Source organism: Triturus cristatus, chromosome 10, assembly GCF_964204655.1.
Source record: "Triturus cristatus chromosome 10, aTriCri1.1, whole genome shotgun sequence".
Taxonomy (NCBI): domain Eukaryota; kingdom Metazoa; phylum Chordata; class Amphibia; order Caudata; family Salamandridae; genus Triturus; species Triturus cristatus.
This window is the reverse complement of record NC_140593.1, coordinates 458893633-458912513: the sequence shown is the minus strand read 5'-3', so window position 1 is coordinate 458912513 and position 18881 is coordinate 458893633. Positions and strand designations below refer to the sequence as shown.

The following is an 18881-nucleotide window of genomic DNA, read 5'->3' as shown; positions in this document are numbered from 1 at the left end:
GAAGTTGTGCCCCTATTCTCATTCTCAGCATTTAAAAACCTCTGTAATCGATCGTTGTAATGGAGAGGGATCTTCAGAGCTGTGGAACCCTGGCCCACATCACTGGGTGCTGTTTTTGTGTGCTCTCGGTATTTATTACTCAAACAGGGGACTTTACCATTACAGATTTTTTTTTAATTGAACTGTTGCGAATATTTTTCAACTACAAGCAACACAATGGGCTTGCTCCACTGAAAATCTTAATGAATGTTTTTTTGTTTTTATTTTTGCGAGCTGTGGCAAAATAAATCAAATAGGCTATTTTTCTCCACTTCAGACAAGCAAATCTTGTATGTTGCAGATAAAAAAAAAATGAATAGGGTTATGGCATGACACACTACTACAAGCAAACATATCCTTCACACTAGATGGAGCTTAGATTTAGTGCTTTAACCCCTTGCCTGCTCATGATGGAACCACTCCGTCATGAGCCACGGGCGCCGTGTGCTCATGACGGAGTGGTTCCGTCATGCTGCGGCCGTTGCGGCCGCTCCGCCCACGCGGCACTGATTCCCCGCCTGTGCGGGCGAACAATGCAAGTGGGCGGAGTCGTGACGGAACCACTCCGTCATGAGCATAGCGCGCCCGTGGCTCATGACGGAGTGGTTCCGTCACAAGCATGGCGGCGCTGCGCTCACCCCGAACCCCCCCAGCGCCGCGGCAAAATTCGTGCCGCGGCGAAGGGGTTAAGACCTCTACATCAAGCTTTAATTTGTGCTTTTGATTTCACTGCTCTTGGAGAGAAGCTGACCCGCTTTGGCTCCATCGGCCCCCTTTTGTCTGCCTTGGTAGCCTTCTGGCCCTCCCCCAAAGAGATAAAGATGTAAACATTGTGCCCACACTGCAGCTTGTGAGGGAGCCTGATGTCTTTGTTCAGGCGCACAGAGATCCTTCCTTTTTAAAAGAGCTAAATAGTGTGGTATGAAACAAGGTTTTTCATGGGAATTGCTTAAAGCCCTGGGTTTTAAAGGCAAATCTGCTGAGGCACTCCTGAAACTGTCTAGTACATTATTGTCTGCAGAGTGAGCCCTGACTCTCAATTGTTATTTTTTGAGTAAGAAAGAGAAATGGGAAAGAATCTTCAGCCCGCAGAACATTTTGAACAGAATGTGACCAAGCAGTGCGATTTATAGCACTCTGCCCCAAAGAAATGGGTTAAAAAGACCTATCTCATGCACAGGTCACATATTGTTTCCATTTGCCTTTCTTTCTTCCCTTTCTGCCTCTTCTGTCGTTAATAATGTGATCAAGAAAGAAAAAGTATAGAGATTATAAAATGAGAGGTTTCACAATGCCAGCCATAGACAGCAGAGCAATCCCTCAATTTAGATATATTTTAAAGGCCCGGGCAGCAGTTGTGTGAGTCTGATGTTATTGACTAAATTCTCCGGAAGCAGCTGTACACAAGGATAATTATGTAAAAAACTCTAAAATATAGATCATGAAATGGCCCCCTGCAAGGCTTGAAACGATTGCCACAGCGTCCAGAAAGTAACCCTTGCTACCAGAGAAATGATGCCACTGCATCAGCAATAAGTGTCTCCAAATCAATTTGAATTATATCACGGTTATTGTTTTCACATATTTTGAAAATATCCTAATTTTGAGCCATGATATCAATGTACAACCTTTGTGTACTTAATACCACATTTAATTTTAGTAATGCTGCTTAAAAATAACTTTCCTGCAATGCATCGCAAAAAAGAGCAAAATGAAACTGGACTCTGACAGAAATAAAAAGCTACTAAATCTCCAACTGTCAGTTAACAAAAAATGTACTTTCATTTCCCAGCTAAAGACCCTTTCCCTCAATAGGCAAGTGAATGCCGCATCTCCATGTGTTTCCTCAGAGCCATCATGTGCAAGTTTGTAGACTATTCTACAGTGCACCTGGGTATGGCCTGTCTGACGTTTTCTGCACCTTTTGTAAACCATGAGTGCAGTTGCTTTGCTTCTTTTCCAAGTATAAATTCATTTTGGTAGCTCAGGCAGATGCCTTCATTTTGCCTTTGTTTTCACAGCTAGACGTTGTATTTTTGTGTAGCACATTGAAGTTGTACTGCTGTAAGAGTTGCATTGCTCTGTGCAGAGATTATTTCCATTTTGTGACTGTTTGCAAAATGAAGGAAAAAGTGAGTCACTATGATGTCACTTACAGAATAACCCCTAACCTGTTTTGGCCTGAACCCACAGGAACGAAGATTAGTCTCCCCGCTCTCTCCCAAGTTAATGCCGAGAGGAGACTTTAGCTACCACTCACAGGCCACTCTCTTCATGGAGATAGGGGGAAGGATGTTCTGAGAGACCACGCCAGCTTAGATCAGCAAGGAAGTGATACTCCAAATGAGGCAGTAGTTAATCTGAATCCCAAACTGAAAATAGAGAAGCAAGACACCCTATTAGGACAGGCTATACCTCACAAGACCTATAGCTATCCGTTCTCTCTTAGCTAACTGCATTTTACATTTGAGCGAGCAAAATTCACTCAGCGTGAATACCTCCAACTGTAACCTTGATGAGATGTATCCAAGAGTTTCAATCACTCCTCATTGGGTTTGTAACAACAATATATTTCTTTAGTACAGAAATTATAAAATGAATTGCCTTTTAAATGTTATGGAAGTCCAGAGTACAATAATGAGAAAAAAGCAAGTTCTATAGGGTTTGTCAGTGCACTGACCTTGTAGTGTTCCTGCGCTAAAAAAAGAATATCCCCAGTGCGTTGTAGCGCTCATGAACTGAGAAAAAATACCCCTAAGGCGTTGTAGCGCTCATGCGCTACAAAAGAATATCCCTAAGTCCTTGTAGCGCTCCTGCGCTAGGAAAAATGCCCCCAGGGAGGAGAAGGGTTCACGGGATCTGGTCCGTTGTTGGCAGCTACAAAGCATGTGGAAAATGTGAAACTCTACACACGCTAAGGAATTTCACCTCAGAAGATAATTTACTGGCAGTGGCTTTCAGCCATGGAACATCCGACCGGGAACCACCAGTTGCTGTAGAGATGTGAGGGAAATCGGGAAGCGAGATCCACCAGCAAGGCGGGGGAAGGGTGTGGCAACGATGCAGGATATGTAAGCCAAGCAACGGCTTGCTGCCACAAAGCGTTTTTAAACGCCTCGCAAGGAAAGGTCATCTAATGGTAGTCATTGATGAGTATTCTCATTTTCCCTTGGTAGAAGATCTCTCGTCGATTACTTAAGAAAAAGTCATTGAAGGCTAGATGGTATTTTTGCAACATGGGGAGTTCCTACAATTCGGAAGTCAGACAACGGACCAACTTATAACATACTAGAATTCAAAGACTTTCTTACTCATCTGAACCTAAGCATCAGAAAAGCACACCTCTGTGGCCACAAGCAAATGGGGTTGTTGAACATTTTATGAGCACCCTATAAAAGACCGTTCAGTGTGCTGCACTGAAGAAGCTTGTACTCAAATTAGCTCTTCATTCTGCTCTTCGTGCCTACCGGTCGACTCCCCATTCAACTACGAGTGAAAGTCTTGCAACCTTGATGTGTGGGAAAGCCATGAAGACCAAGTTGCCACAATGGACTACTAAAAGAATGATTGATGATGATGATGATGATGAACTTTGTTAAACAGATTCATGTCACAGATACAAAATGAAGACCTATGCAGGCATTGTGTTTGTTTGTTTCAAGCTAGCCTGGCTGATGAGGGGTGTCACCCCAAAACCGGTCCCAGGATGCTTGTTTCCGGTTCAGGGAATACCTGGCTTGGCAGTTCGGGCTGGACTGTTCCCATGAGGCACAGGGTCAGGACTGATTTGCATATAGCTGGGTCAGAACTGGGGTGGCGAAGTGAGCTAAAGAATGATGATGGTTTCAACCCAGATCTGTGACTGGGGTTGTGTGCCTGAAAAGTTTCAGTGCTCCGCCCATCATCTCCTTGCATTTGCTATGCAGACTTACGCCGATGTGCAAGGAACACTGTTTTTACAGAGGGTTTTTACTACTAAAGGACACATGGTGACTGCTCACCGTCCTGGAAAGTCCACTATGTGAGATTCTTCACATTTTAAGCACCTGCCTCGACATTCACCAATTCCATATGTCAGAAGTGAGACTTCTCCACTTGAGGATCCCGAGAGCCGAACGACTGCACCTGTGTCTCTGTCACCAGTGCCAGCCATGGCCACTACTCCTGTATCTCTGCAGCCTGACATGAAAAGATCTGGGCGACTGGTTTAAGCACCAAGACGACTTATGGAAGAGTTATGATTTATATATATCATATTTGTACTTTTTATTCAACAAAGGGGGAGATATAGTGCCTTGTGAGTTAGAGGGGATGGGACCCTTTTGGTTCCTGACAGACATCGTAGACCAGTGACGTAGGTGTTTGGATGTGGTTGATAGAATTCATGATGTAGAATGCTCAGTTAATAGTTAAATGCTGAGGAATAAATACAATAATACCAAGCTCTGTGTGTGGTTTAATCATTTACATGCTCAGAGGCTGGGAGGATGCTACAAAGGGTAGAATGTTCTGAATTTAAGAAGGGAGAAACAGTAAGCAAACCTTGGAATACTGGAGCTCCGGGCTTATACCAGACATACGCCCGAGCCACTTCATTGTCTTCAATGGAGCTCTCAACATTCCAATGTTCTAATTTTAGTTTTAGCACTTTACCAAAATCATGTGATTAAATCACTTCAGCTCCCAAAACATTAAATTGTATATATGTTGAAATGTGTGTGCCGCACAGTATTGTTCCAAATATGTGTTTTCACAGCACCCCTTCCATTGGTCCACCAATCATATGGCCCAAGGTTGGAGCAGGCCGAACTGCCACACATGTCTGTGGGGATCTTCCTTGCGGGAAGTGGATGTCCCCCGGGAGGGGAAAGATTGTCTTGATACCAGAATCACGAGGAATCAAGCAGATTTATCAAACACCCCCCAGGTCCCTACAGTCCATCCTCTCAAATTAAACCTTACCCAACCACAGCACCCACAGAAGAGTTTTTATATCAGAACTTTTTGCTGAAATCCCATTCTGCCATTTTGGGGATTTTCTTCGATATTACCTCACGAGTAAGAATAGATTTTGGACACTAAGACAATACACTGTAGATTTGGTTTTTTTAATATTGGCTGTTTGAGGCACAATGAGTAATTCTGTTTGCTCAGAAACAGATATGTTTTGTAAAGTGCTGAGGCCAGGCTTAAAACCCCAGTCTGCAGTAGCCAAGCTCACGCAGTAATGCCACAAGACCATGCCTCCTGGTATCTGGCACTACTAAGAAAAGCCATGTCCCTCAATATTCCAGAATCGGTATTGCATCGCTCCTGAACGTTTTGCATCACTATAATATGCAATTAATACAGCTTGTAAGAAAGTGTAGATATTTTATTGCTATTGTTGGTTGGCATCTGTGTTAATCAAGGGGAATGGAAATTTCTTAAAAACGAATCCAAAAATGTTTGTTTATAGCAACAGTAATAAACCCTTGTCACTGGTGACCTCATTAACATGAGGTCTGGGAAAATCTTATGTTTTAAGAAAGAAAGTTCAATTTTATTGTTTTTTCTCCAGTAAAAAAAACCATACAAATATACAACACCTATTTTAATGTTTAGGGCATTGCATCAGTAGTGCGGAAGTAGTTAAGGGGAGGCAAAGCAGTAGTCAAATAGCATCACATTTGCATCAAACATCCTGTATGACTTGATTTTTCCTCCAACATGCTTGCACCCAGTCATGTTACAGTCACTACCTCCTCCACTCCTTCAGTCTGGCAAATGGACATTTTGCTAACAGCGACCCACCCTCGTTGTACCTTAGGTCATGCAGACATCTGTACAAAGCAGCGCAAGTTGAAATTGACTTTACCTTCTAATGGCCTTCAAATTTAGTGTACAGCAAAAAAGCACTTCATGGGAGATTTTATCTGTGTATTTAGTGAGTTCAAACTGTATATTCTCCCAAGTGAAAACCTACGTCTGCATCTTCTGTCTGTTGAGAGAAACCCTGTTGTGTGCTGCAAATAACACACCACTAGGGAGAAATCACACTCCACAGGTAGAGTGGTGTTACCGCGTTTGTGTACAAATCATGAGTTTTGATCCAGAATTCATCACCTAAAGTACATGAATATAGGCAATCCCAGACAAGTCTATCAAAAGCCTTTTCCACATGGTTAGAGGCTGCTGAAGCTACGGGTCCATCAGGAGACAAACTTCTGATCAGGTGGGATAAATGTGTGAGTTGGATAAAAATACTACAAGATGGGACAAAACCATTCTGGTCGGAGTGCACTAAGGAAGTCAATACTGTTAGAACTCTTTTGGTGATTCCCAACAATTTTATAGTGCAAAATGAGTGTGGGTAGTGGTTCGTATGAAGATCTGTCTTTGGAAGTTCCCAATCTGGTTTGGGAATCAATAACACTATTGGTTCTCTTAGAGTAGGCGGAAGTGTCCTGTTGAGTTATCCGATTCAGCCAAGGAGTTGCCCTAAGTCATGTTCTTTGAAGAGAGGGTAGTTGTGAGGCTGTTGCTGTTGGGCCTGTACGGCTCTATAAAGGAAGCAGCGTGTTTCCAGTACTCGACTTATATTTCCAACCCAGTGCTTTCCAATATGTAATAACTTCTGAAGTGTGATTGGGTCGCTAATCCTGTACTTGTCCTGTGCAAGGGGTTATGTTAGAAGCATTGATTCAGTTTCACTTATGTCATGCTTTCTGAACAATTTTGTCAGCTTCTGGTAAGGACTGGCTTCATGTATGGAATTTGTGGACTGTAACCAAAGAATACATTGCACGGCATAGCCAGCAGTTTCAGGAACCGATATTGTCTTTGGCAAAAATACTTTTCTGCAGGAACAATGTGCATTTGACAATGCTGAGTGTTACCACAAGGGTTACATTCAAAGCGGAGTATGAATCTTGAGTCATCTGATTCAACTTTGGCAATTTTTGAGTTATAGAAGCAGGTGTCTCAGTTTGGGCAAAAGGGCTGAGAATGGTGGGTTATTCAACTCTTTCCATCCATATTTTTCCACCTCACCATCGACCCCTTTCCTTTGACATGGGAGAATAGCTCAGTGTTAAGCACTTGTGAGGTCTTACTTCTTTTTAGGGGATATAGGATGAATTTCAATGAAAATTGCTACAGTATTTGACAATACAGACAATGCTCACCAAAAGAAAGATCAATTCACTTCAAATTGGTTAAAATGCTAACTTATCTAAACCCTCCATATTGGCCCTACCAATGACAAAGCAGTAATGCCATCTGTAAGGAGGTAACTGTAGACAGCAAGGTAATCATAAAGACGTGGTGAGACTGGGTCTTCAGTTCAGAGACCTTGAGCAAGTTTGGTATGGATGATCCTAGAGCGGGCATTTATTATTCATAAAAGGTGCTTACTCACCAGTGAGGAAAGCTCTCAGGAGTTGTATTAAATCTATCTATGACAACCTCTTGAGCAGTGATTTTTTTTTTCTGGGGTGTAGTGCAGAGCCTTGGATAGAAATAGCCAAATGGTGAAGTCTGTGCATCAATTATAATGGGAGTGACTCTTTCCAACTTTCAAAACTATTTCTTGGATGGCCTTGGAATAGAGAGAGTGGTGTATATAGCATTTTGGTCTCTTCTGTATTTTGCATTATATACTCCTTCCAGGCCAGTTTTACATAAATTGCCCTGGTGGCTTATTGGGTGTGCATGCCTACTTTCTGTGCCCCTGGGTCACTCTGGTGTTGCAGAAGGGGTTATAAACCCTTGTGTGGCCCCTATGGTAATACAGATCGCATGGCACATGGAGCGCAAGCACTATCCTACAAGTGTGTTCCTTTCTTTCCATAAGGGCTTGGCCCCATGTAAATGAAGCAAACACTTCACCTCTACACTGGTACAGTATTATGGACTCACGCAAAGAGGCCGTCGGGATATGCACTATCTCTGCACCACAGGATGTGGCTCTGAGTAATTGCGACCTACCCACAAGAAGTGAAAGGAGGTCCCATGGATCCCTCAGACATCCCACTGCAAGCAGGTATCAACACTCATTGCGCCCGCCTGCAAGGAGGGGGCTCCTGTACCCCTTTGTTAAGCAGACTGCACTACCACCTGCACAGAGAAAGACACGCCAGCGGCTTCTAACAGCCAGCTTGCTTTTCACTGATGCACTGCTCCCAGGACAGCACGAGTTTGCGTCTACCCTGGGGGTAGCGCATTATGTATAATATGGCCCTGGTCTGTGCATGGCACACCTAGTTACAGGTGCTTTGCGTTACGAGCCGGGACAGTGTGCCCTCTCTATGGTATGGGCCCTTGTGTCTAATTACAGGTACTAAAACTTTTCTTGTGTTATCATTGGGACTACTAATTATTCTGGATTACAAATTGCTTTGTGACCTTTGTTGTTACAAAATGCCGTAAAGTCTTCCCATCGGATGGGCCATTGCATGCGAACAGGACTGAGGCTCCTCAGCCCTCAAATGGGAAGATGCATCGTCTGGATAACTCCTTTATTTAAATGAAGCCTAAACCTCTTTGAATTGCCCTTCTCTTGTAGTGGAAGAGGACACGGAGGAAAGCTCCCGCTCGGGCCGGGAGTCCGCCTCCACAGCCAGCGACCAGCCCTCCTACTCACTGGAGAGGCAAGTGAACGGCTCGGGTCAAGAGAAGGAGGACAGAGGGGACCGAAAGAAGGACAAGGCCTCAAAGGAGAAGAAAAAAGATCGCGACAAAGAGAAGGAGAAAAACAAAGCCAAGAAGGGAGGAATGCTGAAAGGCTTGGGAGACATGTTCAGGTAGGGTTTTGCAGATTAAACCAAATATTCTTGCATGCGGGCGGAGTGGCATATGTGTTCTACACTGCTCACCATTTACCACGTGGTATGAAATGCAAGCATAAGCGCCCTTTGGATTGTCTCACAGCATGTTGGTCTTTCAATTTATTTTTGTTTTAAAAAATCTCTAATTCGTGTAAAAATCATGTCTTGTATTTATTCTTCTCTAAGCATTAAACGAAGCCCTTCTGTAAACGCACGCTTAATACTCCGAGTTAACTGACGCTCTCAGTAGGTTAATTTCAAACACATGGTGTGGTAATCACTAGTATTTGTTTGTGCGATTGAAGGCTATCAATATTTAACATGCTCTTTTGAGTGAGGATCATTTTTTTTAATGGTTTCTTTGTTGGTAGAACGCCCTGTTCCTAAACACTGAGTGAATGCATCCAGGGGGAAGCAGATGCTTCAATAGAGTTAATGTGTGGGTGTGACGTCACGTACTGTCCTTTCATTTGTTTGACAACACTATGAAACACTTACCACTGGTTGTATATACACTGCAAACGCAAAAGAACCCAGAGATCACCTTGAGGACAATGGTGGAGAATGTCATGAGTGTAATCAACGTGAGGCAAAGAAAATGCTCTAACCATGCGCAGCCCGTGCAGGTAAGCACGGTTGGGCGGGGCGGGTGGAAGTTGACTTTAGACGGGATAGTGAACATAAAATGCATAAATAAAATCACTTACCGTGCGCTCACCACATCCTTGAGTCTGCAATGCGGCGAGCGCAAAGTAAGTTGTTTTATTTATGTATTTATTTTATGTTCACTATCCCATCGTATGTCGACTTCCCCCTGCCCTACCGCACTTACCTGCATGGGCCGCCACTGGTTCTAACCACTGGTGCCATAGCTTCACATGATTCTGTGTGCACCCTCTAGCCTTGCAGATGATTCCTCTGCTCCGGCACAGGTGTCCATTCCCCTGATGCATTCATCTAATGTGGGTGCCTCCCTGGATTTCCAGTATTTCTCTAGGCCCCTCTTTTCTTGCAAAAAACCCCTGTTGCTGCCACCATGCACGTGCCCAATGACCACCCCAATTGGCCTTGAAGCGCCATTTTGAGGTCATGCTAAACAGGCCTGCAAGTTACTTATACTAACGTGCCATGTACATCACACCGGTACCACTGAATCCCGGTGTGTGACCATGCCGTATGGAGTCCTGGTGCATATTCCTTTTTGCACCAGAGGCAATGAGGGCAGGAGCTCCTTCTCATCTCCCACAGGCTGTAGGGGGTGTAATAGTCTGTGAATGTATTTAAGCTGCATTAAGTTAAATCACAGTGACACTGCTAGACTATGGGGCACTTTAGTTTTCTCCTTCCAGTCAGCCTCTTTTATAGAGTGATCTCTTCTGACTAAATTTAAAATAAAACATTTTTTTAACCCTTTTGCCCTCTTTGTGGCTGCCTGTCGTGCTTTGGATAGTCATGTTACTGGAGGCAATGCCATGGAAAGTGAACCTCCTTGGAGGCAGTAAGAAAACCCTTACATGAAATACGTATGATTCATATCATTTATGATTTCTTGCCAATTTGATTTCTTTTTTTTTTCTCTCTTCTGTATTTGTGTCCTTTCAGACACACAATCTTTCTTCATTATGTTGCAGTGCCAAGAATGCTTCTGGGATGTGTCTGCTGTAAATGACACTTTATTTCAAGATCTCCGTTTAGCCAGGGGGCATTTTATACCGTTCATGCAAACTGACAGCTCATAAACTGGCGCCTTTATTATGCATAAAAATAGAATGCTTCCCTCAATTAAAACGCAAAAGATTTGTCCTGAGATCTTCATTAAATTGCTGTGTAAGGCGTTTACTCCCAATGGGGATCATGGGTTACTTCTCGCCCTCATCAGCGGAATCATTTCCCCCAAGGTTTCCCCCTTAAGATTTGTAGAAGACTCCAAGGCGCGCACTTTCTAAATGCTCCTGCCGGCATGTCATTTTTATGGAAGCTAGACAAGTTATTTGCGTGACTGTACATTCATCTTTGAAAAGTTTATTATTGCAGCCGCCTCACCCTCCTGTTATTTGCGTATTGTCTGTGTTGAGGAATAAGTAGTTGGTGGGTTGATAGATCATACCTTTTTAGCTCTGGCGTTTAATGATGTGTGCTCGGTTCATTGTATTGTAATTATATAGCGCTTACTACCCCTGACAAGGCATCAAAGCGCTTTTTCGTCGAGTAGCACGCTACTCCTGAACCCATAAAGGATTAGTGGTGAATAATTATAGTGAAATATGAAAGCAATTTGAGTGGTGGCATTTATATTGTATTTGATGTATGCTGCAAGGGGCTTAGGTTCAACCTCCTTCCCCCACTAACTTCTTTGACTCAGAAAATGTCATTTATTGATTTGAGGCATTGTCTTTTGCATCTTGGATCAGCCCACAGGAGTGTTTTAGTCTCCCCTTCTTTCTGTTGGCTGTTTGGGTGAATCTTACCACCTACATTTCAATGCATGAGGGTCAGATCTACATCTGAAAATGTCACCCTATCATGACACTTTTAATTATTTGTCTAATCCGTACACACATTTTTAAATCACCACATTTTCACTTTCACTTGCCACTCAATCAAATCCAGCTCCGCAGTAATTCTGGCGTTGAAGCACACCTGGGAGGCACTCGGCCTCTCCTGGTGGGGCCCAATGATGAAGCATGTCGCCAACCAGGTTGGTGAGTGAGGGCTTTCTTAAGAATCTAATAAGGTTCTTCATGCTTGCCCTTCTCGTAAGAAGGCACAATCTTCTCTTGTTTTCATTACTTTGACCAGGGGACTAAGAGTGCTCCTTAAATAATTTTCCCTCTCTCTTTTGTTGATATTAAGTAATCCGTACACCAAGCAATCCTTTTAGGTCTGTCTTTAGCCAAGACCTTTTGATCTTCTTCTAAAATGATGTGTACAATAAATGTACGTGTATGAGCTTTCAGTCAGCCCCCTTCATACATTGGCCTGTTTTTGTGTCATTCACCTTTTTATCCCACCCCAAACAGCTTCGGGCCATTTGTCAGCCCACTTCTCAGCACTGCGAGTGACTGCATCTTGCCCTTTTACTAGAAGCACAGCCAAACAAAAAATAGATTCCTTGAGTACCAGGGATTACTATGACATCAGGTTTTTTGAGACCAAAGATCTGTTTTTGTTTTTAGATTCAGGGCCTGGCAACTTCTCCAACAATAAAGTTGTGCAAAAACTATAATAAAAAAACAATGATTAACAAAGCCTAAAGGCTGATAGCCAGACCTCTTGGCTTTGCCAGCACTTGTTGTTTAAGTATTTTGGCCAGCGGCTGGCATTTATTTTCATTGTGTTTACAGCACTCGCGTGCAAGCATCAAACCTGCTGGCTTCGCCAATGTTTGTTTTGTGTGCATCTACATTTGTGGTTTGAATTTATTTGCAGAAATTTAGTAACGTTAATATTTTTCTGGTTCCTGACATATCCTTTGACCCATTTGGGGAATATTGGATATATTTATCACTTTTGCATTTGCCTACACATAGATCAGAACGGATGCTATCACTCACTGCCTGAGCTGTCACAAGCACAGCATCACAGCACAGTTTTCAAGCCTCGGGCCACCAGGAAGAAGTGCATGTTTGCTGCCGATTTTATCGGGCAATGATTTTCAGATTATATTAGCCAATTTGTAAGAGGTTTGATGATAGGAAATTACTTTTAAATGTTTTTAAAAAAAACATGCAACCTTGTGTGATGAAGCAAGAGTGCCCGGTGTCCAATGTTTGCACCTCCTCGTTCCTTCAAGTGCAGCAGTGGACTTTATTTTACCCATTTACATGTTTTTAGCTTGAGCTCTAATAGAAAGTGGTGCATCATAAACCTACCTTGTTTCGTTATCTCGCGAGATGGCCGCTGTTATTCAAGTCATTCAGTTCACGATTTTGCTGCACATTTTACAGACGGGGTCACACGAAGGAAAGTGTACACCTTTGTCTTACCTATGCTTGTTTTCACATCATTGCGCAAAACAAGTGCTCCTTCGCAGAGTTCTGTTTTCGGCATTGAATGTCATGCGTCGTGTTTAGTCATAACATAAAATGATTTTCTAGTTCGCTGAATTAATTTTCATCTTTTCTAAAGACATCCTTGAGCCGCACAATGTTCTGAAGGCTTTTTGCCTTGTTTCCTAAAACTTTGCAAACATGTTTTCATAAGCAGAACTTACAATGCTACAATAACATTTCCATGTCAAAATATTACTAAAAACCTTTTATTCCCCATTGTAGTACAAGTGCAGTTTTTAGCCAGATGCCATTTCATCGACAGTGATGACAAAACAAGTGTAATTTTTTGTTGCACCTGTGGTTTCAGGAGTACTTATGATTTTAAGTTATGCTGGTGGGTATTAGTGTAGCATAGCGTCCTCCAATTTCTTGGCAGCTTTGTACAGAATTTTGTTTGTGATTCTTCGAGCTGAGGTTCCCATAGGGGGTTATCATCCCGTACCACTTTGGTGTGGGTGGTTGGTTTGGAGGCCGCGGGTTATCGCCGTGGAGTTTTTCCCTGAGAGGGATCCTGTGCCCCTCCCCCCTAACCCACTGGAGTAGGTTTTCTTCCTGGTGGTTTGCAGTGGATTTCCCTGATGCCCTTCTCATCCTAACCCGTGCTATCGTGGCCTATTGGTAGGAGGGTCCTGACGGATGTCTTCGCTTCTACAGTAACGCTGTCGCCTTCTTAAGGCTACGTGTGGCTATAATGAGAGGCCAAGAGGCCGTATTTCAACGATGTTCTTCTAAGGGAAGTTGCATTCTTGATATTGGCATTACATGTCAAATATGTTTTTATACTTTTTAGGGTCTGGTTAATGGCTTCATTTTATGATCTTTAATACCTGGATGGTAGTACCCTATTGTGACGTGGTCCTGTTCCTCTTTCACTGTGATTGTCTCTTTGGCTCTGCTGTACGTTTTCCCAGTGGCTCCCATTCTGGTAACAACAGTATATTCACACCTCCCATGTGAATGTATCTATTTCTAGGGATCCTATAGTAGGTTTTCAGCTAGTGTTTGGAGCCATGGCAAGTAGTGACCTCAGAGGTGTCTTATATACGGTTTTGACCACTACATTGGGGTGGTGGTGGAGGTGGTGGTGGTGGTGATGTTGGCTCTGATTCTCAACCGTATACTGTGTAAGGGAAGTGGTTGTTGAGTTTCTTTTTAGCTGTTTACAGTGCTGTTCATTACAGAAAAACAGAGTTTTTTAGCTTGGCAGTGGGAAGGGTAGGTGGGGGTTGTTGTGGTTTGCATTGTATACTGTTTTTTTAAATATTTCTTATCTGAACCATAATATCCCTTGAAATGGAGGGTTTTTCTGAGAACTTTTATGTTTTTATAGCAGTAGGCTATGATCTTCGTAGCTATTCATATTGGTCTATCTATCTATCTATCTAACTATCGCTCTATATGTGTGTGTGTGTGTGTATATGTATATATATATATATATATATATATATATATATATATATATATATTCCCAAAAAGTTCCTTTTTGGAAGTCAAATACAAGCACACATGTACACCCCTACCGAGATATTATTCACAGATACCGTTCTTGCCTCTGTTCTAAATATTCATACACAACTTCATAGAGGAGGCCCATTTTTGAAAGTGAGACCTTGATTGGACAGAATCCCCTGAGGATCCCTCCTCTGCAACTTCTGGGGGGCTCATGGAGGAGACATGATTAGGGCAGATGGGGAAAAGATCTCGCATATGAAAAAATTGATAAACCGTGTTTTAGTACCCGGGAATAAACTACACAGGTTTTGAGAAATGTGTCATTTTCAGTTAATAAGATTTACATTTTTTAAGAGCTTATACTTATCATCACCACTTATGCATAACATTGACAACAGAAAATCAGATAGGTGTTAAAGAGGAAAACTTATGAATGCAGAATGTTCTATATGATTTGGAAGTGTGTCAACATAAGTAATTTCTGGTAAAGATTAGCTGAGACAGCAACAGGGGGAAAGATAGCTGATGACCCAAAAAAGGTGCCTACAAGTCTAGTACCAAGCACTAAATATAGCAAAAGTATGTTTCTTTGCATGCTACCTTTACAGCAATAACCTCGCTACAAGCCAGCAGCCACTGTACAAGGTTGAGGAAAGTGACTTGCAGCATGGGAAGTGGATAGGTGAAGGAAGAGATTATACTAAGGGAGGGAGAAGTGTGTCCTTAGCCCCTTCTGTGCCCATGACGAGCTGGACTCGTCATGGGCCGCGGTTGCGCTGTGCCCATGACGAGTTCAGCTCGTCATGAACCCCGCCCGCTAATGGAACGCCCGGCACAGGGTGGGGAAAGGGCGTGGCACACAAGGGGTTAGAGGAGGGTGTATAGTGAGTGCTTGCCTTTTGGAGGCTCAAGGATAGAGGAACAGTAGTGGTTGGATGGATGCCAAGTAGTGAATAGGATGAAGGCTGGGAGGATTGGTGTGTAATGATGGCTGTTGAGGGGTCTCTGTTTTTTTCTTCCAAGTTGCTCTTTATTATTTATTTTTTGTTTGGTTGTTGATAGATGTGTAGATTGTAAGCAGTATAATAATACAAGTCTTCAACATATCCCTTCGTACATTGGAAGGCCCACCACGATAGTTTGGTAAATAGTCATCCAAACATGTGCAGTACACGTCAATATCAATGAACCTGCAGTAAATGATCAATAAGGGCTTACCGATCCAAAAGGGAAGACATTTAATGAGACATCATCAACAACAGAAAGACAGTACCATCTATTGGTGGCGCTGGCGATCCCATGGGGAAGGGGAGAAAGACAGAATGGTGCCCAAAAATGTCGTCCACAGCCACAAGAAGGAGCTATATTTATGTAACCATAACCAAAGAAATGAGAAAAGGAGAAAAAAAAAGTCTGTGTGGCTGAGGGCGCCTCACAGAAAACCAGTCACAGGCACTGCAGTACGGTGCAGGCCCTGGGGCGGGGGGAATAGGACATCCACCAGATCATGTGACACACATGGGTCCAGAGAGGGTAAGGGGAATGGAGGACATTGAGATGCTTGAAGTCATTCACGCTATTGTGGACTGCATCTGGGGAAAAAGAAGCCCCTGTCCATGAGGGAGGTCGCATCTGTTTTGGCCGGCAGCTTGACCATGTAAGTGTCCCAGGTGTCTCGTGCTGTCACTGCCCTGTGCCATTGGCAGCGATTTCCATACCTTTATCTCAGCGGACGATCACTTTTTTAGGCCCGTCAGCCAGATTGGGAACAATGGCATCACCACAGGCTTCCAAGTCATGACTATTCAGCACTTCAGGAGGACGAATGCCAGATCCATGAATTGTACAACATATTTGTTCTTATGAGTCCAGGCTGTTTGTCCCAGTAAACGGTGATGCGGATTACACTCTAAGGGATGGCCCGCTAACCAGTTGCGAGTGATCACTGGGATCCCCAGGCCATAAAGTAGAAGTCTACCTTGGTGGAGTGGCAGCAGGGACAGCCCGGGGAGAGACCTGGAAAAGTGTGATGAAGGCTTGCCGGGGCCAGGTGTGCCTGGTAAGTGTAATTAAATTGTATGTAGGAATGTCGGGATATACCCCACACTTGTTCCAGTGCCTGGCTCCAATGTTTGTCCGTCAGTTCTCAAACACCATAGTGATCCCTTTTGTCCCGTAAAACCCAGAGCATGTGCATTCGAGGCTCCAACAGTCCGCCTTACAGCAGTATGATTGCATGCCTGCGTGAACCAATAGTGTCTGCAAGGACACAAGTGTTTCAGCACAATCCAGCACACCAATGCGGCCCCAATAGCTGCTATCAATGCGTTGTAGGTCGGATAACTCACCCTTGTGGATCTCGTAGTGTTCCCAGATACCCTGGTAGGACAACAGTAGGTTGTGTTTGTAAAGATCCCCCTAGGTGACAACTCCCTCATCCATCCATGGTCCTGCATCGTGATGCCTAGCAATCTCTCAAAATGCCGGGAGCACCCACAACCTGTTGGGGCCTCTCTTAAGGTGCATGTAGTAGCTAGGTATTTGCTTAAAAAGCAAATTATGGTGTTATTAATGGTCAGGGGAAGATGGAACCAAATAGCTTTTCTGTGAGAATCGTTGACGACAGTATGTGGAGAGTCGATATTGAGGCAACTCTTATGCTTCAGAATTACAACTCTAATGGATTGTACAATAATAATTCTCCATCTGAATTTTCTTGAGTCATAGGACTATCTCATTGAGTGAGAAAGAGTTTTTTGGGGCCGCTCTAATTCTAGAACTTGCAACAGCATTGGCAAGAACAGTTTTCTTATATACTTATTTATCCAGCTGCTTGGGACAGTGATTGCTTAGATACAAGTGTGTTTGGGAGTATGTCTGTGTAGAATGCTGTGATTTTTCCCAACCAGGTGTATTAGCATAGTAAAATAAGGGTTGTGACTTTAATGAGGTTTGTTTCAGCTTGTATATTGGCACCGAGGAGCCTATCAAAATGCAGCACTTATGAACTGGAGCTGCCAGGTGTAGAGTTGCAGTTGGATACTCATGGTACATATTCATAAACATGCCCAAAACAGTCCAATGGCTAATCTAATACTCATGATAAACGTCACCTCCCACAAGCTAAATTGATTGAGCGGACTGATCAAGTAATAAGTTATTCAATTTCACACTTCTAATCTGAACTGCATCTTTCACAGATCACTGATTTTACGACCTCGTATTTCTATTGGACAGCATAACGATTGTTTCTAAACCCCACAGTCCTATTTATTGACGCTGCGTCGGAAGTTATGCCATGAGTGGCACTTGAAATGAATCATTTGCAGTATTCGCTTCACAGTTTCAAGTGTTCATGAAAATGTTTAGTGTCCAACAGCCTTAACACGATCACTCTCTATTAAAACTGTTGCAAAGTCCTGATTGGTGAACCTTCACATCACAAAGCCAATGCAAACCTAATAATCCCATATTACCATTCAAATCGAATCCTGCAATTGCATTTGCAGTGATCGCCGGAGCTGCGCAGTGTTCTGTTTTTATCCAGTTCTGCAAAGAGAAATTGATAATTTAGTTTGAAATCGTGTTTAGTTGAAACAAGATACACTGTTGGCTTTTTTTCAGGCCAGCTTGAGTGCTCTGAGCATGCCCGGATTCACAAATATATCATTGCGCTGCTTTGAGTTACACATTTCCACCACATTAGTCATCTGAGACCAGAGACTCGGCACATGGGAAAATAGCCATTCCAATTGACTCCTACATACTCCAGTTAGTACATTTCATAAGGACTGAGTGACTGTGTGCTGACCCTGTGTTCTCCAGCGAACAGTCCCACGGATGTGGGCGGTCTTGAACTCTCTAGTCCGAATAAGGAAGTCACAGTAAATGTCACATTGAGTGGCGCACACAAGGAATAGAGACCAAGTTAACTTCGTTGCAATGTTTTGCATATATGACTTGTGCATCTGTCTAGTACTCTTGTATTTGGAACGGGTTACAATTAGGGAAACAGGTGGAAGATGCCACTTCTAAGCCACATAATGTAGTTCTGCTATTTAAGACTTATTTCTTCAAAACCCCTGTTGCTGTTAATTGTTTTTGCAAGTGTCATCTCGTGTGATGTTTTAAATGATCTTCACCTGTCTTCATCACTTTGATGAGCTTCGTTCTGGAGTGAGGTGAAGAGGGGAAGCTGAAAATGCCTTGCCTGCAGTGGGAATCCTGCTGGGTACAGTGAGAAATGCACTATAGTTTCTTGCATTACTTCACTTTGACGCAGCCCGTCTGTTCTGACTTCTGAGAAGCATTTGAAAATGCATACATATTTTTTCATACACTTTGATGTGTAAACAAGCAAAATATACTCTGTTGCACATTTTTAAAGTAAAAAATATCAGCCAAGTGGTCAGTTTTTAAACAAAAATGTGATCATAACGAGGCTTGGAATATGGGGATTTAAACCCCGTATTTAGTCGTATTCTTCAGCTCGATTATTTACTGATAGGTAAAATTTGCCTTTGGAAGTGAG

The 18881-nt window shown here is 43.0% G+C and overlaps 1 protein-coding gene across 8 annotated transcripts in view; it reads left to right on the top strand.

Moving 5' to 3' along the window:
• PARD3 (par-3 family cell polarity regulator) overlaps window positions 1-18881 on the top strand; it is a 1320414-nt gene that overhangs the window by 890755 nt on the left and 410778 nt on the right. For all 8 annotated transcript variants that reach the window (XM_085631870.1, XM_085631866.1, XM_085631868.1 and 5 more), the window contains one exon: window positions 8585-8822. In XM_085631870.1, coding sequence (XP_085487996.1) covers window positions 8585-8822 — 238 coding nt within the window. The remainder of the gene's footprint in view (window positions 1-8584; window positions 8823-18881) is intronic.